Here is a 27,848-nt window from a genome sequence, read left to right on the forward strand (position 1 = left end):
ATAACAATCCTGTACCCCGAAGTGTAAAACATGACATTTCCTCTTCCCACTAGGTGGCGCTGTCCCTGGTGTCAAATATGGCAGTTGAAATATGTTCAGGGGTGGAGCCTTATCATATGTGTGCTCTTTGGTCCACGTCGGACCATGTATGACAGAATGAGAGACAATAAGATTTTCATGGCGAGTCATCGAAATTCGCCATGGCGCCACGGCCTCACGGTATTGCGAAAACTCAAAAGCTCCGCAATTTAACATGGCCCAGTGGTGTAGTTGACACTGACCAAATATGAAGCTTATACATTCAAATCCCAAGGAGGAGTTCGCAAAAGTTCGAGGCATGGAAATGGCAAAATTAGAGCCAAAATGTCACCTTCACTTGCAAATGGCGGACTTCCTGTTGGGTTTGTGTCAATGGCCCCGGTGACTTTTTTGTTCGTCTTGGCATGGTACACATGTGTGCCAGATTTCATACATGTAGCTCAAACGATGTGTTCGTAGGGCTGCATTTAACAAGGCATAGGTGGCGCTACAGAGCCATTTCCCAGTGCTCATATGTAAAACCATTAAAATACAAAATTTTTCACCAGACCTGGCATGTGTGCAAAATTTCATGAGTTTTTGAGCATGTTAAAGCCCTCAAAAAGGCAATTCATTTCAATGAAAAATAATAATAATAATAATAATAATAATAATAATAATAATAAACAGAGCAGATACAATAGGGCCTTCGCACTCTCGGTGCTCGGGCCCTAATAATAATAATAATAATAATAATAATAAGAAACAGAGCAGATACAATAGGGCCTTCGCACTCTCGGTGCTCGGGCCCTAATTAAAGCTGCAAGCAGCGATACAAGGGCCCTCGCACCCCAGCACGTCGAGCCACGCCCAACACCTAAAACCAGCACGTCCCATCTGATGTTACATTGATGGACTTCATGCATTTAACCACCAGCTAACATTTCATCTTATTCAATCATGATTATAGTCGTCCCACTTGGTGGCGCTCTAACCATTACTGACAAATGGCATAACAAACATTTCCGAGGTCAAGTCTAATCACGCCTGCGACCTTTGGGAGAGATTGGACATTGTGTTTTTGAGTGACAGCAGATTACAGGTTTTTGGCGAGTGATTGAAACTCCACGTGCCGCCATGACCACCCCGTTTCCCTGAACGTAAAAAGCTTCGCAATTTAACATCACAAAGGTCTTTGGATTACACACACTGGAGATTGGGTCAATATGATGAAATCCCTTGGAGGAGTTCGTCAAAGAATGAGGCTTGAAAAGAGGGGAAAATGTCACAGAAATTACACATTAATTTCAAAATGGCTGACTTCCTGTTGGATTTGGGATATTGCTCCAAGAGACTTTTTTGTACATCTGGGTATCGTCCATAAGCGTACCAGGTTTCAGACTCATACATAAAACACAGAGCAGGGGCTGTTGTTTTGAAATTTTGTAGGGGGCGCTGTGGAGCCATTTTGCGCTATTCAAGGAAAATGGTAAAATAACAAGAAAGCGCTCATGACATTGGAGGTGTGCGCCAAATTTCAAGACATTTTAAACTGTCCAAGCCCTTCAAAATCCGCTTCATCTTTCATGGTGAACTGCGTTGCCACCAGGGTGCGCTGTTCAGTTTAAAGTCACAATTTTCTCACTGAAGCATCACGAGGGACTGATCGTGATATTCACCGCTTTTGAGGTGGCCACGATAAACCTGTGAAAATCAGTACAACAAAATGAAAGACATGACATTTCCTGTTGCCACTAGGTGGCGCTCTATGTATTCCAGACAATGGGCGCATCAATCTGTTCAGGGCGGGTCTGACATCATGTCTGTAAAGTCTGGTTCTGATCAGACTGGATTTCATTGAGTTATACTAATTTGTTTCTTCATGGCGAGACATCAATGTTCGCCATGCTGCAGGGGTCACACCCTCTGACGAAAACTCACAGTTTTCACTGTAACCAAGGACCAACTCCTTAAGGCTTTCCTGGAGAAATTTGAGACTTCAGATGTCACCCATCACATTTCTGTACACCAAAGTGTAAAACATGACATTTCCTGTTCCCACTAGGTGGCGCTGTCCCTGTTGTTAAATATGGCAATTGAAATATGTTTAGGGGTGGAGCCTTATCATATGTGTGCTCTTTGGTCCACGTCGGACCATGTATGACAGAATGAGAGGCAATAAGATTTTCATGGCGAGTCATCGAAATTCGCCGTGGCGCCACGGCCTCACAGTATCACGAAAACTCAAAAGCTCCGCAATTTAACATGGCCCAGGTGTGTAGTGTACACTGACCAAAGATGAAGCTTATACGACCAAATCCCAAGGAGGAGTTCGAAAAAGTTCGAGACATGGAAATGGCAAAATTGGAGCCAAAATGTGACCTTCAATCCAAAATGGCGGACTTCCTGTTGGGTTTGCGTCAGTGGTCCCAATGACTTTTTTGTTCGTCTTAGCATGATACACATGTGTGCCAAATTTCATACATGTAGCTCAAACCATGTGTTCGTAGGGCTGCATTTAACAACGCATAGGTGGCGCTCCAGAGCCATTTCCCAGTGCTCATATGTAAGACCATTAAAATACAAAATTTTTCACCAGACCTGGCATGTGTGCAAAATTTCATGAGTTTTTGAGCATGTTAAAGCCCTCAAAAAGGCCCTTGTTTTGCCTGAATAATAATAATAATAATTAAAGCTGCAAGCAGCGATATGAGGGCCCTCGCACCCCAGCACGTCGAGCCACGCCCAACACATAAAACCAGCGCTTCCGATCTGATGTCACATTGATGGAATTCATGCATTTAACCACCAGCTAAAATTTCATCTCATTTAACCATAATTATAGTCATCCCACTAGGTGGCGCTCTAACCATTACTGACAAATGGCATAGCAAACATATCTGTGCTCGAGTCTCATCACGCTTGCGACCTTTGGGAGAGATTGGACATTGTGTTTTGGAGTGACAGCAGATTACTGCTGTTTGGCGAGTGATTGAAAGTCCACGTGCCACCACGACCACCCCGTTTCCCTGAACGTAAAAAGCTTCGCAATTTAACATCACAAAGGTCTTTAGATTCCACATCCTGGAGATTGCGGCAATACGATGAAATCCCTTGGAGGAGTTCGTCAAAGAACGGTGCCTTAAAAGAGGGGAAAAAGTGGCTAAAATTACACCTTAATTTTAAACTGGCTGACTTCCTGTTGGATTTGGGATATTGCTCCAAGAGACTTTTTGGTACATCTTGATATCCCCCACAAGCTTACCAAGTTTCAGACTCATACATAAAACACAGAGCAGGGGCTGTTGTTTTGAAATTTTGTAGGGGGCGCTGTGGAGCCATTTTGCGCTATTCAAGGAAAATGAACACATAACTAGAAAGCCCTCATCACAGTGAAGCTGTGGGCCAAATTTCAAGACTTCTTCAACTTTCCAAGCCCCTCAAAATCCGCCTCATCTTTCGTGGTGAACCGCGTTTCCACCAGGGTGCGCCGTTCAGTTTAAAGTCACAATTTTGTCACTGAAGCATCATGAGGTACTGATCGTGATATTCACCGCTTTTCAGGTGGCCACGATGAACCTGTGAAAATCAGTACAACAAAATGTATGAGATGACATTTCCTGTTGCCACTAGGTGGCGCTCTACGTATTCCTGACAATGGGCACATCAATCTGTTCAGGGCGGGTCTGACATCATCCCTGTAAAGTCTGGTACGGATCAGACTGGATTTCATTGAGTTATACTAATTTGTTTCTTCATGGCGAGACATCAATGTTCGCCATTCTGCAGGGGTCACACCCTCTGACGAAAAGTCACAGTTTTCACTGTAACCCAAGACCAACTCCTTAAGGCTTTCCTGGAGAAATTTGAGGCTGCAGATGTCAACCATAACAATACTGTACACCAAAGTGTAAAATATGACATTTCCTGTTCCCACTAGGTGGCGCTGTCCCTGGTGCCAAATATGGCAGTTGAAATATGTTCAGGGGTGGAGCCTTATCATATGTGTGCTCTTTGGTCCAGGTCGGACGATGTATGACAGAATGAGAGGCAATAAGATTTTCATGGCGAGTCATCGAAATTCGCCGTGGTGGCTCCGCTTCACGGTATCGCGAAAACTCAAAAGCTCCGCAATTTAACATGGCCCAGGTGTGTAGTTGACACTGACCAAATATGAAGCTTATACATTCAAATCCCAAGGAGGAGTTCGAAAAAGTTCCAGGCATGGAAATGGAAAAATTAGAGCCAAAATGTCACCTTCACTTGCAAATGGCGGACTTCCTGTTGGGTTTGCGTCAATGGGCCCACAGAATTTTTTGTTCGTCTTGGCATGATACACATGTGTGCCAAATTTCATACATGTAGCTCAAACAATGTGTTCGTAGGCCTGCATTTAACAAGGTATAGGTGGCGCTACAGAGCCATTTCCAAGTGCTCATGTGTAAAACCATGAAAATACAAAATTTTTCACCAGACCTGGCATGTGTGCAAAATTTCATGAGTTTTTGAGCATGTTTAGGCCCTCAAAAAGGCCCTTGTTTTGCCTGAATAATAATAATAATAATAATAAGAAACGGAGCAGATACAATAGGGCCTTCGCACTCTCGGTGCTCGGGCCCTAATAATAAGAAGAAACGGAGCAGATACAATAGGGCCTTTGCACTCTCGGTGCTCGGGCCCTAATAATAATAAACAGAGCAGATACAATAGGGCCTTCGCACTCTCAGTGCTCGGGCCCTAATTAGAAATGCTACGCTGGGAGACTGAGATAACTAATACTGCTTCCTGTTGTGCAGTTAGTTTCCAAAACACGTTATTCATGGTTAGATACAATTTTAGACTGATGTGGGCCAAAGCCTAGCATAGCCTGTAACGTTATTATGACGGACACATTTTATGAGTGAACTTGACTTTAAGGGACTTACAGGTTTCTTTGAAAAATACTTTCTTATATCCAGGTTCTTCCCTTGTGCTGCCATCCTCCTCTCCTCCTTGTAGGTCCTTGCAGTGCAGGATTGCTGTTGCTAAAACTAAACAGAGCTCCCTTAAAGGCACAGCCAATCACATTGGCCATATTTGTCACATGATGTAGGACTCCAGTAGAGAACGTAATTTAACTCTTTCTGCACCGCTAGGTGAATGAGACGTTGACAGATCGGGTTTTTTTTTCTTTCTTTTTATCGGGTTTTTCGTTTACTCGAAGAGATCAAATTATTGGTGGGGACAATTCAATAATCGCTGGATATTGGTGGGGACATGTCCCTTCCGTCCATGCCAAATCTACGCCCTTGGTAAAATGTCACAAGCGTTACGTTTTTGAGGTATATCTATGTATTTTTATGTGCATGCAATTAAAGACTAATTTTACTCTTTTTATTGTTTTTTACCATTAGAAATTACTGTATTGATAGATAGACTTCATTGCCATCCAGTCTATACAGTAACAGTGCAGAAAAAAATAACTATTTCCTGGCTCAAAATAGCGCAAATAAGAAACAAAAAATATATAATATGTACAATATATAACACATATAAACATATGTAGTGTAAATAATTTTAATACTTTTATAAATATATAAAAACTGAAATATAAAGTAAAAGTGTGACAATAACTAAAAAAAAAATTGCTTATAAATATAATTATTGGACATTAGATTCCAGAGAGAGAGAGAGGGAGCCTTGTTTCCGGTCCGGAACCAAAGAACGGTTTGAGTTTCCAGGTCGGACAATAGAAGACGCGGACTTTGGATGATGTTTTCTTTTGCTGGATAACGATGGCTTTCCCAGAGTTTCAAGCGGAATACATATAGTGTTATAATAAACTATGTGTTCGAGATAGCGACCGCTCACTGTGTATGTACACATTTATTATAATTCTAGAAATAACTTCTAAAATCGTTTGTGGTTCACGGACTTTTGCTAGTTAGTTAGCTAACCAGCGCTACGCGGGCTGAAAAGTTGGTGGCTGTAAAACATCGACACCAATAGTTACTGTTGACTTTCACAGCAACGTAGGTGCCTTGAACGAACGGACCAAGTCCACGGTCCGCTGTATGAGACTGCACTGCTTACACTGAGCCAAACGCTTTGCAGCTAACCTAGGAGCGCCGCTGTAGCGACCACAGTTGGCCAGAAATGCGTGTTCCCTGCGTTAGTCCTGCTCAACCTCCTTAGACCCGAACTCTTTCATGGCATGCATTTTTAATTTCTCTTTGCTATTTGGGCTCATTGAAGACAAAGAATGATCTTTTTACCTGATGTAGTTTCTGAGAAAACTGATATCCACATATGAGGACATTCGCTTTAAATTTCGATAGAACACTAAGTCACATTTAAATAATGATGTGCAAAACTCTTTACTTGGTGTCAGCATTTTTCCTGAGTACAAAAACAACAGTTGTGCCTCTTTGAGCAGTATGGCTCATTTGAAATGCTGCTAACAGCTGCAGGAAGACGTATGTCTGTGACAGTGTAAAAATATTGTAAAAGATTTCTGAACATCGCACGAAACACGAAGCATTTCTCCAGAAGTGCTACTTCAAACGTGGGAACATGTTTACACCTATGTGTGTAAAATTTAGCATTGTGGCTAGACAGCCCAAAATGTGATGTCCACATATGTGGACGCCACGTCCTAGGAGGTTAAAGACAGTATCCTTTCAGATAATCAGAGGTGAGAGTCAAATATACAACGTTAGAAGTAAATACTACAAACATTGCAACAATTTTCAAGATGAAAAGAAAAAGTCCAAAGTTTTTAACTACAGCAGCATTTCAACTAAAAAAATAATCTTGAAAGTCAGCAGGAACTTTTAAGTATTCTGCAAAAATTCAAGAGGGATCCAAATAAGCGTTCAAAAGTAGATTTCAAATGAAGTACAATAAAGAATGAAATGTAGTGTAAAAATTAGTTGTTGTTGTTTAAAAGCTATTGTAAACAGTGGTGGAAGTGAGCTGGAATGAAAGTGGTTCATGGGACGCTTAGATCTGCTGCAGTGCCAAATACGTGCAGCACAGCGTTGCATGTTTACGACGTTATCCTTGGTTTAACTCGTGCCTGTAACCTGCTTCGTATTGTTCTCTACAGCTCGATGGCCTGTCTCGGTCCTCCCGTCCCATCTGCTCTTGCTTCATTTCTCTACTCGTCGCTTCCCTGTGGCTTTGCTGTAGGCCCCTCACATCTCCACAAGGGCAGGCTGGGGCTTTGGTGGGTCGGACGCTCACTAGAGGCTGGATTCCTGCTGGGGAGAGACGGGGACATTGAGTGGGCCTCAGAGTATCACGCTGAGCCGAAAATTCACAGTGAAGACGGCAAACTTGCCACAAACTTTGAGACTGAAAGAGATCAGACCACGAGAACAGAGGAAGAACAGGTAATGCTCAGTGCTCACAGTATGCAGACAGAGTGGGCTATAGTCACTATTAATATTGACTGTGCTTGATTTTGAAGGAGAAGTGTATATTTTTCATTTGGGCCTATTTTCTGAATATTCCCAGTCTAAATATCTGCACTGGCTATCAATAAGCACACTTTCATGTCCTTATTTTCATCCACTCAGTGCACTTTGTTGTTCTCTGTTTGCTTCAGCATGCAGTACCAGCAGCTGGTGTGCAAAGCTAACATATAATGCAGGGAGATAATAGCAAATAGGCTGCTGTTTGGAGTCTGATCTTGCTACTGTAAGGTATTAGTGTTTGGAGAAAATCACAGACTGTATATAAAAGATGGACATAATGAAGTGGTTGTAGATTTCTGCACTCTGTACTTTGAAGCTTCAGCGTGAGTGTCTTAGCCACAGACGTGTTGGTTTTTGTTTTGGATACAGTGACAGTGAGCATATTTGGATGAGAGGGGGAACTGCTCCGATATCAGCGAGCTGCATCTATAAACTGTATGTGTGTGACTCACACATGTAGACACTGCTGTTTAGGACTGGGCAAAAGACCAATCAAATGCTTGCTAAACTTAAACTACCACCTGTACTGTGTGTGAACTGCCCAGTTGAGTAACTTGAATGATGGAGGTGAGGCCTGTGGGGCAGCTAGGAGCTACAGCTCTCTGTATCAGCACTCCTTTGTCGCTCTGGAGGAAAACCATAGAGCTGTTATGAAGGGGTTAAACCATCCACAGAGGCCAACACCACTCTTTGTACAGAGCTGTAAAAAAACTTTTTAATGCTGTAAAATGGGCCATGTTAACATGAGCCTTTTTGGAGATTGAAACGCGTTTGGAGCCAGCCAAAACTCCAGGACATGAAGTTTTTGGCACCTCTGTGTTGGCTTCATTTTTCAGCCCTGGAGGTTGCCAGAACGCTAAACCGACAGTACGAGAAGCTTCATTGACAAGCCTGTTATTTGGCCCGAGCAACAACGGCGTCATGTCAGAGCTGCTGGCTTTTTCAAGGTCTTCACACAAGAAGCCTCTGCATTGGTTACATTCCTGTTATTATTCTCTGCTTGTAGCCAAGAGTTACACAGAGACAGACATCTGGCTTTATCCTCACAATATGGAAACTTGTAGACAAGTACTTACCTCCAAGTATTCACCTGTCCGGTTCAAACATGCTAAATAGCTGTGTAAGGCCTCAGACATGTAAAGAAAGCTGCGTGTGCAGAGGAATATATGTTGGACCAGCATGTGAATCATGATTCATGACATTGTTTTGGCTGTGTAAGAACTGTATGCCTGACAGAGACAAAAACAAGCTACAGATGTGGATTCTGTGCATGTGATATGTAAGGAAGTGAGGAGAGTAAACACACACTGGTGTTCCTGAAAATCTTTTCAGTGATTCTGTCTCGCAGACATGCCTTAAAAGAAGACGTGGCAGCAATAACCCACTGCTGATCCAGTAAAAGTCAAACATCTTGTCCTGCTCTGCAGGCTCGGTGACATCGTAGAGCTGGAGTCCCGATGGTGGGAGAAAAAAAACGACAGGAGGTGCAGCTGAATGATATCACAGACTGGCAGAGCACTGGCCAGCAAATCAGCCTGTAGGGAGAGAGAACGGGTGAAGCAGCAACTGAACTTTTAAATGACACCGAGGTCCCTAAGCTTTGGGACAGTGACACATTTCTAGCTCTGCACGCTGTTATAGTGGATTCTAAGTCGAACAATTAAGTTGTGTTTGAAATGCTTAGGGACCAGGCTATACACACACACACACACACACACACACACACAAACAATTTTTACAGTTGGATGAAAATCCTTCAAAACCACAAACATCACAAAATGCTTCTTTTCCTCTGCCAGGCCTTTACAGCAGCTGCCTTCATTTGCTGCCTGTTTGTGGGTCTTTCAGGATTCAGCTCTGAGGACCTCTGCTCTGCTTGGGTCATTACCTGTTTGCACTCTGATTGTTTTCTCAGGCTGAATCTGAGCAGAGAGTACAGAGAGTCATGCTAAAAAGAAAGTACACTGCATTCAAACTATGATTACATATCATAGTAAAATGAAAAAACACTCTTTTGATATTTTACTTAGTGAGTGATGATGAGTGAGTTATCCCACAGGAAGGCAGGATGTCACTCGTCATTCTGTAACCACTGAACTTATCAGAAGGTAGTGTCTGCTGCAGGTGAGGTGAAAGCAGTCAGTTTGTTTGTGACAGCTTTTTTACCACCAGTGGACAATATCACACACACACCCCACACACACACACCCCACACACACCCCACACACACCCTCCACACACCCCACACACACCCCACACACACCGCCCCCCCACACACACACCCCACACACACCCCACACACACCCTCCACACACCCCACACACACCCCACACACACCGCCCCCCCACACACACACCCCAAACACACCCCACCCAAACCCCCCCCCACACACACACACCCCCCACACACACCCCCCACCCCCCCACACACACCCCACCCAAACACACCCCCCCCACACACACACACACACCCCACCCCCCACACACACACCCCACACACACCCCACCCCACCCAAACACACACACCCCCCACACACACCCCACCCAAACACACACACCCCCCACACACACCCCACCCAAACACCCCCCCCCCCACACACACACGCCCCACACACACCCCACCAAAACACACCCTCCACACACACACCCCCCACACACACCCCACCCAAACACCCCCCCCACACACCCCACACACACACCCCCCACACACACACACCCCACCCCCCACACACACACCCCACCCAAACACACCCCCCACACACACACACCCCACACACACACACACACCCCACCCTCCACACACACACACACACCCCACCCTCCACACACACACCCCACCCACACACACCCCCCACACACACCCCACCCAAACACCCCCCCCCCCACCCCCCCACCCCCACACACACACCCCCCCCACACACACCCCACCCACACACACACACACACACACACACCCCACCCAAACACCCCCCCCCCCCACACACACCCCACCCCCCCCCCTCCACACACACACACACCCCCACACACACCCCACCCCCCACACACACACCCCACCCACACACACACACACCCCACCCAAACACCCCCCCCCCCCACACACACACACACACACACACACACCCCCTACACACACACACCCCACCCCTCACACACACCCCACCCCTCACACACACACACACCCCACGACAGCTTACGTGTATGTCTGCCTGTCTAAAACATGGTTGGCATCCATGTGACCGTGCTGTCTGCCTGTTGTCTCCACCGTCGTTTGCTTTTAATATTAGTAACACAAGCAAAATCATATTTTTCCAGCTAAAATCTTTTCACTTCCTTGAGATTGTTACTGCGAACTTCTTTTTTATGTTGATTCTTTTTCCTTTTGTTTGAATGTATCTGATATTTCGACCCCTCTGTTTCCAAAGCTGTAATCTGGAGCTGATTTTCACATGAATCTGTTTGTACGGTTCACTGAAAATATCTCTCTGTTTTTGTTCATAGTGACCTTTAATTTGTAAAAACCTGAAAAAGCTTTTACTAAATTCAGAAATGTGTTCCTCTGGTTATTGTGCACAGTTAATGTTCATGAGCATCACTAGGGATGGAGAAAAACTGATACGGGATAATATCGCAATATTTTCCTTGGTGATTTTGTATATATATGGATATTTAATAAAATACAGTAAAATACTCTGTGAATACCACCAACGAGCACCAAACATCAGTTTTCATCACATAAATCTGTGATTTACAAATACTGAGGTTCACACCCTCTTGTTCGATCATTGGCTAACGACATGTGAGTGACAGCTCGTTAGCCAATGAGCATGCAGTTTCATACCACAGATGATCCTCCATTTTTTTCTAGAAGTGGTTTTTGGGAGCTGTGGCTGTCGCCTCCCACCTGGAAGCTCCATCCATGTTTTATACTGTCTGTGTTGGAGATCCTCTAGCGTGTTCTCCCACCTCACCCAGTGGAAGCTGGGTTAAGCTCCAGTGCCCCGTGGTTAAGCCGTCAGGGACATGAATGAACGTGCTGAATATTTACTGCATGTAGAATGAGTGAAAAATCAAACTTGAAAAGTGAACTAAATTAGTATCAAGTTCAATAAGGGGCGGCAGTCTGTTTTGGACTCTTTATTCAGTGGCGTGTCCAGCGGGGTGGCCTGGGGGGGCACAGGCCACCCCCCCAACCAGACTGGCCACCCCGAAGCTAAATCAATAAAATTCAATGAAATATCAAATGTACGATTATGTTTTCAGAGTGAAGCTCAGATATCCGAGTGTAAGTGAATGCAGCGTCGGCTTTTGTACTATGAGCATCATGTTAGCAAAGGCAGGAGAGCCAAGCACGAAAGACGGCACCGCAGAAAACAGTTTTTCGGCGAAAGATTAACAGTTTAACATAGCTGGACTGGCCATCGGGTATACCGGGCATTTGCCCGGTGGGCTGATGACTTTTTTTTTGTAATGGCATGAACAATGAGAGGTGGTGGATTGGCCAGATGCTGGCCGATGTGTAAAAATAACTCAGTTGTTTGGTGGTGGCTATGGCGGAGCTTCCACAGAAGCAGCAGGTGGATGAGGGAAGGGGAGGCAGGAGGAGGAGAGACCCGAGGCGGCCGTCGGTCCGAGTGTCAGGTGAACTGAACTTCAGGTAAGAAGTTATGACCTGCAGTCTATCTGGGTCAGATATAAACCAAGTTTAGGTGGGGTTTATTTTCGTTGTGCTGACTTTTTACAGTCAGTTACAATAACTCGTACTGCGTACTAGCTAGCATGACGGAGTTTCTATACAGCTGGGTGGGTGCTATGATGTTACTGATAGTGAACTTTATTTTATTCATAAGGTTAGTTAGTAGAGTTGCCAACCGTCCCGTAAAAAGACGAAATCGTCTCGTATTCAGAGAAAATATTACGCGTTTCGTATTGCGCTGAGAGAGACACAGTTTGTCCCGAACTTCAGCCAGAATGAAAAAGACACAAAGCTGGAGTTATTCTGCGTCTTTACGCTGTCAGCTGACTCTTCTTCTCTCATTCCCTCCCCCTCCCTCTCCTGTTGCTACTTTAATCATGAAACTGATCAATAATCAGCTGATCGTCTCTCTTGTTTGTTTATTTCCCACTTTGCGCCTTCAAAGATGGCGCGGCCACGTCCAGACGCCTTCCTGACCGCTCCGCTCCGACTATCCACTTTTCTTGTTTTTTACTTATTTTTTGCACTGGTTTACATTCCAAAATCCTCTAGTTTTATAGTCTACGACGGCAGATCACTTGTAAACATCGGTGACAAGGTTGCACATCTAATCTTGGACACTTTTAAATCTGACCCATCCTGGCCGCCAGAGATTCTACGCGGCGCGGAGAACAACAAAGGACGGGCCGCTCATCCGAGGCGTAGAACAAAGAAGCGCCGGGGGAAACGCGCTGGCATTAGGAACAGACTGAGACAGCAGGCGCATCGCGCACCACTGCCCAGTATCCTACTGGCCAACGTACAATCCATAGAGAACAAGCTCGATGACCTAAGAGCAAGAGTCACCTTCCAACGTGACATGAGGGACTGCAACATTCTGTGCTTCACGGAGACATGGCTGACCCCCACCGTGCCGGACCAGGCCGTAACTCCGTCGGATTCATTCTTTGTGCTCCGCGCGGACAGAACAGCAGAGTCGAACAAAACCAAAGGTGGAGGAGTGTGCTTCATGGTAAACAGAAAGTGGTGTGATGCCAGGAGCATTTCTACTCTTTCCAGCAGCTGCTCGCCACATCTGGAATTCCTGAGCATTAAGTGCCGCCCTTTCTATCTGCCCCGTGAGTTCACCTCGGTCATCGCCACGGTGGTCTACATCCCACCCCAAGCGGACACAGGTATGGCTTTGTCCGAACTACATGATGTGCTGAGTTCGCTTCAAAACAAGGACCCGGGCGCAGCCCTCATTGTAGCAGGAAACTTTAATAAAGCGAACCTCAGACAAGTCATGCCAAACTTTTACCAGCATGTCTCGTGTCCAACGAGGGGGGATCGAATTTTGGATCACTGCTACACACCATACAAGCAGGGCTACAAAGCTGTCTCACACCCGGCTTTTGGGAAGTCTGACCACAACGCCATCTTCCTCATCCCCAGTATAAACAAAACATACGGAGGGAAGAAGTAACCACGAGGGAGGTGAAACGGTGGTCTGCCCAATCAGAAGCTACGCTACAGGACGCACTCGACGACTTCGACTGGGACATGTTCAGAGCATGCGCAGTCGACATCAACGAGTTTACGGAAGTAGCAGTATGCTTCGTCAATATGCTAGTGGAGGAGATTATCCCCACTGCGAGAGTCACCACATTCCCAAACCAGAAACCGTGGATGGACAGATCGATCCGCGCTGCAGTAAACGCCAGGACCGCCACCTACAACGCGGGTCTCGCCACTGGCGATATGAGCGCCTACAAAGCGGCCTCATACGCCGTGCGGCGCGCGGTGAGAGATGCTAAACGCCGGTACCGGGAGCGTGTGGAGTCCCGCTTCCTCCAGGGCGACACACGGAGTATGTGGCACCATTACGGACTACAAACCACGGACTACAAACCTCTCACTCATCTTCAACGAGTCCCTGGCGAAGTCTGTGGTCCCCACATGCTTCAAAAGATCCACCATCATCCCGGTGCCCAAGAACAGCAAACCCTCATCCCTGAACGATTACCGGCCAGTTGCGCTGACCTCGGTAGTAATGAAGGTGTTTGAGAGGCTGCTGAAGAACATCATCTCCTCCTCCATCCCAGACACCACAGATCCGCTCCAGTACGCCTACCGACCCAACAGATCCACTGAGGACGCCATCGCCCACGTCCTGCACCCTCAGCCACGTGGACAAGAAACAGGGTAACTATGTGAGAATGCTGTTTGTTGATTACAGTTCAGCGTTTAACACAATAGTGCCCAGCAGACTGTTCACAAAGCTGAGGGATCTGGGACTCAACAGCCGTCTGTGTGCGTGGGTGTTGGACTTCCTCACTGGCAGAACTCAGGTGGTGAGGGTGGGTAGGTGTGTCTCCGACAGCATCACCATCAACACAGGAGCACCACAGGGGTGTGTCCTCTCGCCACTGCTCTACTCCCTCTACACTTCAGACTGTGTGGCCACCCACGGCTCCAACACCATTGTGAAGTTTGCTGACGACACAGTGGTGTTGGGTGCCATCTCCAACAGCGATGGGGCGGCCTACATGGACGAAGTGAAGAATCTGGCATCATGGTGCCAGGACAACCACCTCCAGCTGAACGTCGGCAAGACCAAGGAGCTGGTGGTGGACTTCAGAAGGAGTCAGCACAGAGACTACAAGCCCATTATCATTAATGGAGCTCCAGTAGAGAGGGTGCAGTCCTTTAAGTATCTTGGCGTCCACATCTCCTCAGACCTGACATGGGCTGCCCACATTCAGGTCTAGACCAAAAAGGCTAGGCAGCGCCTGTATCACCTACGACAACTGAGGAAGTTCAGGGTCTCTCCAAAGATCCTCAGGATCTTCTATACAGGCGCTGTGGAGAGCATCCTCACACAGAACATGACATCGTGGTTTGGAAACAGCTGTGTGAAGGACCAAAAAGCTCTCCAGAGAGTGATCCGTACAGCAGAACGCTGCTGCAGGATTGCTCTCCCCCCGCTTCAGGACACCTACACCAGGAGATGCCAGACTAGAGCAGCGCAGATACTGAAGGACCCGTCCCATCCTGGCAACAAACTGTTCCAACTTCTACAATCTGGTAGAAGGTTCCGCATCATCCGGGCAAGGACAGAGAGACTCAAGAGGAGCTTCTATCCCCAAGCCATCCGGGCCCTAAACCAAACCCCCCCCCCCCCACACACACACACACCCGCCCTCTCACATCATCTATAATTGACTGAGACTCTCCTCCAGACACTCAATTCCTTTAACTATAAATATGTTTATATTGTCCATTCTGTAAAATAGTCAGATGTCTATTCATATTAATGTACAGAATTCACCTGCTTGCTGCTACTACTGCACATTCACCCAATGTGTATACTATATATATATATATTTATAATGTTATTCCTCTACCCCCCCCCCCCCCCCCTTTTTTTTTTTTGCACATGTTGAGGAGCGTGTCAGGATACATTTCACTGTGTGTTATACTTGTATAACTATGCATGTGACAAATAAAGAACCTTGAACCTTGAAAGAGGAAACCAGCGGATGTCGCGCTAAACAACAGCAGCACGTTTAAGCTTGATCAGCTGTTGTTAGAATTTATTTAATATTAATTTCTAGTGTCAGCTGATGTTTGCTGGAGCCACAGCCGTAAAAGCTGCTGGTCATGATGTCGGTTTGGATATGTGGTGAGAGGGAAACATGAAGATGAAACCAGGAGATGTCCTTACTGAATCATCAGAGCTGAACAGGTGATGGAGAAACAGGTTTACCTTTTAGGTGACATGAATGAGTTGAAGGGAAGTTATGAACTGTTTCTGAGAGACAAATAACACCAGGATCCTTTTCTACGTAGCTGACAGCTGGTAACTGTGCAGGGGCGGGTCTAGCAAAGTTATGCCAGGGGGCCAGGTAGGGCATTAACAAGGAAAGGGGGGCACAAAGAAATACTTTTCTTTATTATTCTCATTTAAAATGTCTCGCTTTTATTAAATAATTATCTGAATCTTGCGAACAAAGTTTTTATCTGATGTAATATTTATAAAAATCATACATATACCAAAACAAAACAAATTTCCCACCTGTGGGACTAATAAAGGTAATCTTTATCTTTATCTTTATCTTTAAGACAGTGTACATCACTGTCACAACAGCATTTGTTTTCATTCAAAGGCTTTATGGCTTTAATACCTGGTGGGCCGGTCTGTAGTCAAAATGCCAGATTTTTTGTCCCAGTCCAGCCCTGCAGGTTAATACTGGCAGTGTCACCATGCCAGCTGACTGTATTTCATCATCAGCCAGTGTTGTTTTTTATACATCAATATTACCAAAGTTTACAATAAGGCAGCATAGAAAGTATTTACTTGCTTTCAGGTTTCATTCAAATGTTAGTCTTTTCATTTGTTTCCCCACTTTTTTCCTGTTTCAAAATCAAACACCAGTTTGTGAGAAGATGATCTTTTTTTAATAGGCAGATAGAGTTTTGCATTGGCATTGGCTAATTTGCCAATTGTATGTTAAAAATGTTCGTTTTTTAATATTCAAAAATGTTTTTGCCCAAAACATATGTGCACTATATGTCAGTAAAAATACTATGCAAATATTGCTGTCCTTGAATGCTGAATAAACACTGACAAAGTACTGATTGTATCTCTTGTACTTTATCAACGCAGTATCTAAAAACTTTGCACCGTAGTGGTTAAAATCTCATTCTAATAAGAGTTAAAAGCTAATTCAGTTATTAGGTTTATAGGGTTATTGAATTATGGTTAACGGTTGGTAGATTTTTTTTAACATTATCTGCCAATTACATCTGCCACCATTCTCCAAATCTGTCCCCCTACCTGGCCCCCCCAACAAAAACGCCACTGTCTTTATTGTCTCTGTGTTTATTTCACAGCTCTACTCCTTCCAGCTCCTACCTCAAAGCTTTGTGTCTTTATGATGCAGCTGACTCTCAGCTGTGGGACAAATTGTTGCTTTAATGCCCTTTAAAGCGCTGCCATCATAAATGCATGTGATAATAGAGTTTCTCTCTGCATGCTTAACATTGAGCAGAGATAGAACAAATCGCCAGTCATTAAATTTAACCTGTACAGAAACCTTCAATTATCTCATCTTTGGGCCTGAATCGTGGCTGCACCTGAGCTCTTCACATCAGCTCTGCAGTACAAAAGCAGTAAGCACTCTGCAGCAAACACGCTGACCCTGTAAGAAAAGAAACGTTCGAGCGTCGTTCCAGCAGAGTGAAGTCTCAGACCTGAATCCCTCCTGGCTGACTGAGGCATCTCATTGTGGAGTCAGCCTTGAGATTCTTCATAATAATTTCACATTGAGTGGGAGCTTTTGTCCGATGCCGTGCTGTGTCGGCAGCAGACGGAGCGAGAGCAGTAAATGGGAGTGTTTCTGCTTAATTAAGTGCAGACCCTGTGGGAAGATAATGAATCAGTGCTTGTAATTTCTACCAAACGTTTTAAAGAGAAAAAACATGAAGAGATCTGGTCAGCGATGCGTCGCTTTATCTGTGATTAATCTTTAAAAAAAAGATTTCTCACAGATAATTTGCAAGGGCACCTCGATCAATCCACGCACAATGCACAAGCTGCCCCTCTGAGACAGACGGGAGGGTAATTATCAGAATTCTGTACATATTTCATTCACGTACGGCAGAGTCAGTCCCGGTGCAGAATGGGAGACGGTTTGTGAATTATAAAACATATATTAACTGTGTTTTCCAGGCTTCGGTGGTGAAAGCAGCAACTCGAGATGCTTCCATACAAAGAGCCGTCTGGGTCAAGTAAGTCAGTTTTTCAAAGCAGACATTTAATCTGATTTATTTTGGACAGTGAAATCAAACACTTCCTCCTCTGATTTATTGCCACTGAAATAAAAACAGATCAAATTTGTCACGTCCATCACTGTCCTACAGGAACTGTAGTAGTGTATAGTAGACCTATGAAAACTGAGCAGGATGTAATGGGTGAAGTCAAACACTGTCCCTGCAAATACTCCTGATGCATGTGAAACTGCTTCTCTAATCATTAAAGTGGCTTTCAAATGTCATGAACACGCGTGGCGCCGTGTGCCAATGCCAGCGTGGCAAACCCTGCACTCAGTGTGGTTACACGTCAGTCTGGTTGGTTTTATGAACGCCATGTTTACAACTTCCTGTCACAAAGAAAAGGAGCTAGGCGTTGCTGCTATCTGCCTGCTAGCATGTGGCTGCTAACATCTTACAACCATTATCGGCTGGTGTACATTAAATAAACAAAAAAAACTAATGAGTAGTTTAACCAACTAGCAAAATTTTAACTTGTGGTTGACCAGAAGTTTATTTACAATGGTTCTTTGTCCAGAAGGTAACATTAGCATGCTAACATTGTCCCACAGACAGCTAGCATGCTAACAGTACAGAGTTGCAGTTCTTAAAAAGTCACAGGCTGTATTCACTGTGAAGGTTACCTGCTTTGTCCAGTGTCACATTTGGACTTCATATGCACAGTGACTGAGCTCAGGACTGATCACCCAGTAAAACAGAGGAGGCTGAACAGGCTGGACTTCCTTAAATGCAACTTTCCTTTATTTCATCAGCAACGTTTTATTTCAGAAGTAGTTTAAAAAAAACAAATACACTCTGTATAAAAATAACACAAGTTAGCGTGATATGTACCAGGGAAATAAAATGGTAAAATATTAATAATTGCTTATTCAAATACGGGACATTGAATGATTGCACTAATCTAAAGGCTAATAATGTTATTATAATTCATGACAGTGCAGTCTAAGTAGAGTTAGCAGGTAATAACTGTTAAGATATTTCAGCACAAACCTCGTGGTCAAGGACACAAAGTTTGTGTAATATTCATTGAGTGGATCCGTGAATGTCCACCATGCATGGAGGTGATGTGATTCAATGTCACATTCAGTGTAATTTATAATTAAAGTATTCTGATTGATTGTGATTTGGTTCAGTAAGCCTGGAGTCTGGATTTTACCATCGTGACTTATACAATAGAAGCGGAAACAAGACAAACTGGGAGACGTTGATTTTCTCCTGAAAATATTCAGGCTTAGATATTCTACTAGACTCAGGTACGTGTTCAATGCGTGGCATGGAAGGAGCGTGGCAGCCTGGGTGGAGGCGTGTTCGCTGTGTGATGGGGAATCAGCTGTCCACGGTGCTAACACCACAGGCTCCTGCTGCAGCTGCTGCTTAGATGTGTTGAAGTGTTCAGATAATGTTTAGCTTTTCATATAAAGCACCCATCATATTCAACATCTGGATGCTGGAATGGCTCCTGCATCACTATTTGAAACTTCCTGTTCCTCAGCCATCTCCGTCCATTCTGGAAGTTTCTACCAGGTGGTTTGTTTTTTCAGTGCTGCAGCCTGCATGTCGTCCACATTACCTCCTCCTGCAGGCAGTGTACTCCACGGTTCCCTGATTGAAAAATAAAGAGTAATCAAATAGGCTCTGCTGCCACATTATGCATCACCTCACATGTATTATGTTGGCATTCAGCCTTTTTGCCCTAATTCTCAGTAATCAGATGCAATAATGCAATATAAATTCTGGGAGTTTCTCTGATTATATACATTTTTCTTTAGTATGTATTTCTGTTGAATTCTCCCAGCTTTGCCTGCCAGGCACCAAGCAGAGCCCAGCAGAACGTGTCGGTGCAGTGTGTGTGTGGGGATGTGTGCGAGGGCGAGTGTGTGGATGTCCGTCTGCGTCTGTGTCGGGACATCCAGCCGGGAACAGAGCTGCTGCTGTACGCTGACAGCGTGGGAAAAGTGTGTTCACATGTTCGCGGTGACTCCGCTGGACATACAGGTGAGAGAACACGGTCTCCTCATGTCAGAGTCTGTCATTTATGTTATATCAGGAATATTAGAGCTTTTTCTCAGTTGGATTTTTACTCAGATCTGTATTTGTCTTTTTTAACTGCATCGTCACAGAACTTTGCAGCATGTTAAAATAAAATCACAGCCAATTAAAATACATTTAATATATGAGATGATCAAAGGTTTATTTATCTATTTAACACAGAGACCAACATCTTCTGTCATCTGCAAGGAAGAGTTTCTGTTTCACTAACAGTTTCAAATCCAATATTTATCGTCTTTTTCGCTCGGGTTTGTCCCTCACCGGTCCTAGAGAGCGTCTTTCTTCTTAAGCTGCAGTTAGTCATGGAAACGAATGAGTGGCTCTTTAGATTTGAGCTCCTCAAAATAGAAGGCTGTGTGTAAAATCACATCCAGGTCATTGAATTCAGGTCTTCCAATCACTTCCATGGTCACAAGTACGTAAAATCAAGCATCTGTGCCGTGATAGGATGTCACCTGTCCAGTCACAAAATGTCCTCGCTACTGAATATTCCTGACTGGGAACAAAAGCAGCCCAGCCACGAGGTGGTGGGCCCTGTAAAATGAGCGGTGCTGAGGCAGATTTGCAGACTTTCTGCAGAGTTAGCCACTACAGACCTCCCAGCTTCATGTGGCCCTCGTATTAGCTCGTTACTTCTGTCTGAACGATGTGGTTTCTGTGAAAATCCAAAGGATATGATGCTTATGCTGCTTTTCAATGCATCGCCTTAATGCTGTCTTAAAAATCCAACAGTGAGCAGCTAGCTACAAACTCTACATCATGACAAATAAAAAAACAGATGTGGCTCCTTATTAGGGTTAGCCTTCTAGCAAACAAGTTACACTAAGCTAGGCTAAGCATTAGCCAAAAGAAGATGATGTTTGTAATCAGGTCGTCTGGCCTCAAAGGAAAGCTGTGGTGACATCAACAAGCTATTCGAGGGATTGTCTCATTATGCTGATCTTTCTAATGTTAAAAACACTGTAACACAAGCATCAGCCTGTTGTTATGATGATATGTGGATTCAATTCATAAAATGACTTTTAGCAGTAAAGTCTCCTTATTTCCACTCTTCAGCAGTCTAGTTTGAGCTTAAACCCACTGCAGCTTAGTGTTTCTGTACTTTCCTCAACCGTTGTGTGGCTGTCTCTGCTCAGTGCAGTTAGAGTCGTGATCTGAGTTCCTGATGCTTCTCATGAACAAGACATTTCAGTGCTGCTGCGATGAAGATCCCAGGAGATCAGCAGCATCAGAAACCAGCCTGTCATAGTTAAAGTCTGCGATAACATTTTGCCCTTTCAGATATTAGATGTTCATGTATCTGTGGCTCCTGATCCGTATCTGTAAGAGTTTATGTATTATACCAGGATCACATGATCGACTGACTGTAAAGTTGCATAAACGAGCACACCTAGGTGGATGGTTTCTGGGTAAAGTTGCATAGATATATCTTTGTGTATCCAACCCTTTGCAAATGTCAAGATGAGTTAACAAATCAGACACATTTGCTGGAAATACTCGTACTCTTGGAGTACTTCATATAGCTGTTGTTGTGAAGTGTGCAAACAGAAGTTCGAGTGGGTAAGGTGCAGTTTTCTCTCTATACTGATTTATGTGCTTCACCTGCAGGGTCGAGGGGGACATTTTCCAATCCGTAGGTCTGAGACTTGAATGTCTCAGCTTCTATGTCAACATTATTTCATGTTTAACAGCATCATTTAGTTTCAGCCGAGAACTGCACGCTGAAAAATCTCTGCAGTCAGATAAAAGTCACTGAAAACTAGGATGGAAGCTCGGGATTAATAATTAGTAGATGTAAAAAAATCTGGAACACAGAATGCATTAATTAAAAGGGAAAATGGAAGGAAACAAATGTTGAGCTTATTTGTTTTAGAGACAATAATATACTCTCCAGCTCTGCTTATCTTTTATTATTTATGTTTGTGGAGGAGTGATGTGCTATATGCTGTGATCGATGGGACGCTGAGGAGGAGCTTCATGCAGAAAATACCCAAAAGCACCAGACTGTGGATGTCTTATTAAACTTGTGCATATGTCGTGTTGATTCAGGCTGAAGCTATAAATCTCAAATGCATTTCCAAGACAATTTTGAATGCTAAATGAAAGATAATAAGATAAAAGCAATTGATCCCTGCAGGGAGGTTACATTGTTGTGGTGGCAGATAGTAATTAGATTTAGAGGGGGGAAAGAAAATTGCAATATTAAGATTATAATAACGAGTACATAAAGGAATTAAACTGAACAAGAAATAATGAAAGAACAAAGGTAAGCAATGAAATAGATGGCAAATATTTGAAATCCTTCCAGAAGAAAAACAGAGCAAGCAAATCATAAAACAGATTTGCTTGCTCTGTCCATGAGTAGTATGTGTCTGTCTAAATATGGGTTTATAAGTCATTAAATGCAATAAAGACATTTGTTTCTAAACCTAATTAGCACACAGACAGCACAGCGGTGCTCGGTGGATATTTAGGACATAAAGGCACAACATTAACATAAATACAGTGATACAGATATAATTGAGGCACAAAAGCTTTGCCGTATTTAGGCATTAGTTCTGAAGCTGGTTTCGTCCATGTTTCACTGCAGTCCAGAGATAAAAGACAGACGGTTGCAACAGCTTAGTTTTTCTTGTGCTGCACTTGTTGAACAGTTATTTTCCAGATGGGGCTCGTGTCCACAGGCTGCTGTTTCCGTGTTAAGTGCCTACGACCTCATTTTCTGAGCACTTCTGTCAAGCGCTCATCGTTGCTAGGATACAAAAACTGTGTTCTAGCATTCAGACTTCAGTTGCTTTAAATGTGAGAGCTTAAATAACTGGGCTGTCAGTGACAGCAAAGTTGCAAACCATCACCATCATCACTTTGTACTAACAAGTGCACATTTGCTAGGTTAAAGACTGGCTGAGGTACCACTGGCATCCTCACACGCATCTCTGTCAAGTCTACACAGGGCTGCAGGGAATGTGGAAAAAGGCTGTAGAAGCACAGCATAAACATTTACTGTAAAGTTTAGTTTTTCTTCAGTACACTTCATATTCAAGTCACTGAGTAGAATGGCTGAGGAGACAACTTCCAGTGGGTTAGTTTGGTAAATTGGAGTATTTATGTTTATGAGTCCAGAAAACCTAATTTACCATCAAGTATTATGATTATAATCTCAGTCAGTGGAAAATAAAAAGTGCGTGCGTAGAATTACCAGTCCAGTAAAACATAAAGATTGGCACTGTGGCCCCAAAATAAGGTTTAGATGTTTTTGCCCCCCGTAAGTTAAAGTCCTACTTCACAGTAAACCTGATGTGTGCATTTTGAAATCCGGTCTTTGAGCGTACAGGCTGGACAACCGGAATCTTTAACGCTTGGAATTTTACCAGATTACTGAGCCGTGTCAGCAGAGGTGACATTTATGGGCACAGCAGTGTTGCACAAATTGAATGACTGTCAGCCACAGGATGTGTATAAAGGATCAAAGTAGATTCAGGTTGTGCTCTGTGAACGATTATTGATTTCTGAGTGAGATCCATACCATAATCTTGCCATCTTGTTTAAAACCTGACATGCTGTGACAGCCACAGTTCAGTGGGTGTCATGGCAATGACTATGTCCATCTTTAATGTAAAGATATATTTGATTTTTTACTGAGAATACAGTGAGCACGGTAAGAAAAAAGAAGGCAATGATGAGCACTGTCCATACTGACGATAGGAGGATTAATATGGGAGGAAGACGCAGCTGCAGCCCCCCATGTTTAACTTCTTAAAAACACATGGCATAGTTTTGCAATACAAAATGTAAAAAATGCTGCAGTGTCTGAAATCTGGTAGTTCTGAATTCTAGACGTTTTAACCAATTGCTACATTAGCCAGAATGAGCTAACAATAGCGTGTTAAAAATGATGTGATAATTGAGCAATGAAGTAAAGAATAATTTAACACCGACATTTATGCTGTGCAGTAAAACGATGTTTCCAACATACCGTGATTTTATTCATGCTTAGATGAGGAAGTGGACAGCACTTTCCTGCTCCTGAGGCTGCCATCAGTAGCCTGTTAGCTTAGCTTAGCATAATTACTGGAGGCAGGGGAAGAACTAGCTTAAGAGCCACTGTCTTGTGGTAACCACAGCAGGAAGCCAACTAGTTTAAGCCTAGCATAAGAAATGATCTGATTTGTTAACCTCTGTAAAATCAGATTATAGCCCTTTGTTTAGTTTGTGAGGTGTATTAGTTACCTGTGTATTTATTGTAGGCTAAGCAACCAGCTACAGCCTCCTACTGAAATACATGTGTGGAAGTGCTTGCCCCTTTGAAAGCCAACAGGGACTGATTGTTCTCCAACTCAAATCACAAAAACCTCAAAATATTCAGTTTACCATAATATAAGGCAGAGAAAAGCAGCAAATGCAGATTTCTCTATATTTAAAGCTGGAAACAGAGAATTTGTGGTGTTTTTGACAGCTTCACTGTATTTCTATTGGCCAGGAGAGAAGGTGGAGCAGAGAGACCACTCAGAAGCCACAGCTGCCAGTGTGTCAATCAATAAAGAAGTGACAGCTAACAAACAGGAAGAGAAAATGCTGGATGATGAAGAGGATGAAGATAGAAACCCCAAAAGATGCATCAAGATGAGTCACCCAATTACACAAGGGAGGAAGAGAGTCAAGGGAGTGTTGTCGGAGCCGAGTCCAGACTATGACAGACAGCAGGACGATACCACAGACAGTGTAACAGACAGGACACCTGATAATGACACAGCAGCAACTGGTAACAAAGACAGTGTCCCGTCTCCTGTGGACAGTCAGCCACACTGTAACTCTGCTGAAGGAATAATGGCAGAGCCCAGAGTCTTCCCTGCACCCGCTCCTGTCCGCTGCAGCTCCCGCCTGGCTGCTAAACCCCGACGGGTTCACTGCCTGAACAGCCGGGTGAAGCGACTCCATGCCCGCCCCGACTCATCCAAACGCCTAGAGGCACAGAGCCAGACCTCCACCAAAGATGGAAAAAGCTCCACAGAGATACCAGAAGGTGAGATGGCTGCAGCGCTTTGTCCCGATGGAGTCACCCATATGTGGCATTCAGAGACCAGAGAGAGGCGCTACAAGTGTCCCATATGTGGTAAAAGGTTCTACCAGATCGGCCACTTGAAGAAACACCAGTTCAGTCACACGGATGAGAAGCCTTTCACCTGCCAGGAGTGTGGGAAAAACTACACGTCAGCAGAAAGCTTCAAGGCTCATCAGGTATCACTCAGTCAGCTTACTGACTAGTCCTTTATTTTGACTCCTTAATTTTATCTCATAAGTACACCGTATGATGGTGAATGCACATATTAAATATAGTTAATATAGTTACAGTTAGGAGGTTCACTTATATACAAATAAAGCTTGTGACACTGGCTTCAGATTGTTCCAAACGCTCTGTTTCAGACAGTTGTCTTCAGTCCTGGCTTTGAATGATGTCATAAGGAGCAACCAATCAGAAGAAAGGTGTTTTATACTGAGAGGGAATGGAAGCACATCGGCTTGTTTCTGACACTGGGTGAACTGAGGGGCTGCACAAAAAGTATTTATTTGAATGATGTAAAGTGTCAGTGTAGGTAGTGTTAAAAAATAAAAAAAAGTTGGAAAACACTTTATTAGAACCAGATTAAAAGGCTCTTTTTTCATTTCATGCCTTTCTTTTTTTTTACCCAGTTGCTCCATTTTTTCCTCTTATTTATTTCTTGAATACAAAATCCAAATGATTGAGGTGGTGATCAGAATGCTGTGGCTGATCTGTATATACACAGTACAGCAATTTGTTTGCGATGAGCTGAAGTTTGAGAAAAATCAGGTTGGATGGAGGTCCTTACAAAGTGCATTTAAAAAGCAGTAAATTGTCACTGCAGCAATTTCCAGTCAAAGTGCTGTTGTTCATCTGAGACCGTACAGGGTCAGAGCAACTTGTTTTATTTTGGAAAGTCTGGATGCTTACACCTGTAGACATCCTCACACATCTTTGTTTCTCTCCGTGCTGTTCAGCGTGTCCTTTTTTATTCCCAGGCTTTGAGTCCCTGAATGATTCCTCTCCTCCAGTACAGTAAAAGTAAAGTAAAAACACAGTTTTTAAATGTTTTTATTTCTTTTTTATTCTGAGTGGTGGACACAAAAAGTGTTGTGTTGTAGTGTCAATGTTTAGGTGAATTTCTGCTGTTTGCTGGGTTAGCCCAAGGAGTAGAAAAAGTGGCCTCTGAATTGCACACCAGAATGTTTTTGGGGGGTCAGGTTGAGTGGATTGGAGACAAAGTTTGAGATGGTTTGGACATGTGCATGGAGAGGAGGGGTAGTAGAAAGGTTGAGCTGCCAGGCAGGAGGAAAGGAGGAAGAGAAGGTGGACATGCAGAGGGCCGGTGTGTGAGGAGAAGATGCTTGGGGTAGGGTGCAGGGGAGGCAGATGATCCACTGAACAAGAAGAAAAAGATTGAGTTAAATATTGTATAAAATCTGTTTATGTGTAGATGAGTCACCGCGGGGAGCGTCCCTTCTCCTGTCCTCACTGTGAGAAGACGTACGGCCTGAAGCGGGACCTGAAGGAGCACATGGTCCTGCACACGGGGGAGAAACCCTATACCTGTGAGCACTGTGGGAAGGCATTCGCACGCCGCCCATCCCTACGCATCCACCGCCTCCTTCACTGCAGCAGAATGAGCTACACACAGCCTCCTAAGGTAGGGAAGAGTTCCACTCCACTCTGTTAGGTGTTTGTTCTCTCACATGCGGCGACATTTTCAAGTAATTTTAATAAGGAGGACAGTGCATACAATTGATTCATTTCCTCCTGTGTGCAGTGAAGAAAGCTGTTTCCCAGTGTTGTTTGTGTCTCAGCACCACAGTTTGAAATCACTCACGTAGCATCTTTAAATTTACATGCCAGTCTTGTTTTCTTTTCCTTTTTTTTCTCCTTGAACAGCAGTTTGAAGTGAAAATGTTTAATAAGAAGGAAAAAAGACGTGCTGCTTTTGTGTTTCTCCTCTCCCAGGTGCAGTGCACAGTCTGCCGCAAGCTTCTGGCTAACTCGGGCTCTCTGAGGAACCACATGAAACTCCACACGGGGGAAAAACCTCACATCTGTCAGCACTGTGGGAAGTGCTTCAGTCAGAAAGGTAACGTCCGAGGCGTGGGTGTGATCCTTCAGCTGCAACAAGCTGATCACTGGCCAGATGTGCTCGGCTGGAAATGGGCAACTTTCTACAGAACACCAGGTCTGGTTTTAATATAAGAAAATGTAATAAAATTGTCACACATACCTGCTTCATAAGTCACTTCTTCATAATTAAAGAAAATATGTGATGAGCAGAAAAGAGACAGAAAAAATGCAAACAGCTGTTTTAGCCATAAGTCTGCATATTTTAGTTGAAACTGTGTGACTGTCAAAGTTGTTTCAGCTCTCAGACCAGCAGTGAGATTCTCTGTCACGCTGCCTGTTGGCAGTCAGAAGGTTTTTGTTTTATGATCATTAGTAACTGCATGATCTAAACTCACACTGCTTCTCTTTAATAACCGGCCTGCTAATATTTTATTATCAGGTGTAATCAGTTCATCCGACTTTAATGAGGGGGCTCTTTATTTCAGATTGCCAAATCACAACAAGAGTCGCCTCGAGGCGCTTTATATATGTGCTGCAGCAAACTCTAAAGCAACATTTTGACACAATTAACAAATACTAAACAAGGTAAATGAAGCCTGTAGGAATGCCTGAATCTAGATGTAGACAGATAGTGCTGTTGGTTCACTTCATTGTCTGTTTATTACATTTAACAAAATAAACCTGTAGGCTGCTGT

At 44.0% G+C, this 27,848-nt stretch overlaps 1 protein-coding gene across 2 annotated transcripts in view; it reads left to right on the forward strand.

Moving 5' to 3' along the window:
• Window positions 1-5,760: 5,760 nt before the first annotated feature.
• The window catches only part of znf408 (zinc finger protein 408), a 30,521-nt gene continuing 8,433 nt past the window's right edge, over window positions 5,761-27,848 (forward strand). Inside the window, exons 1-7 of one of the 2 annotated variants that reach the window (XM_063475034.1) lie at window positions 5,761-5,871; window positions 7,106-7,391; window positions 17,881-17,939; window positions 19,777-19,976; window positions 24,511-25,268; window positions 26,525-26,734; window positions 27,046-27,268. In XM_063475034.1, the coding sequence (XP_063331104.1) occupies window positions 7,110-7,391; window positions 17,881-17,939; window positions 19,777-19,976; window positions 24,511-25,268; window positions 26,525-26,734; window positions 27,046-27,268 (1,732 nt within the window). In that variant the 5' untranslated portion in view covers window positions 5,761-5,871; window positions 7,106-7,109. The remainder of the gene's footprint in view (window positions 5,872-7,105; window positions 7,392-17,880; window positions 17,940-19,776; window positions 19,977-24,510; window positions 25,269-26,524; window positions 26,735-27,045; window positions 27,269-27,848) is intronic. The other variant, XM_063475044.1, reaches the window with a different exon arrangement.

This window comes from Pelmatolapia mariae, linkage group LG1 (assembly GCF_036321145.2).
Source record: "Pelmatolapia mariae isolate MD_Pm_ZW linkage group LG1, Pm_UMD_F_2, whole genome shotgun sequence".
NCBI classification, from domain to species: domain Eukaryota; kingdom Metazoa; phylum Chordata; class Actinopteri; order Cichliformes; family Cichlidae; genus Pelmatolapia; species Pelmatolapia mariae.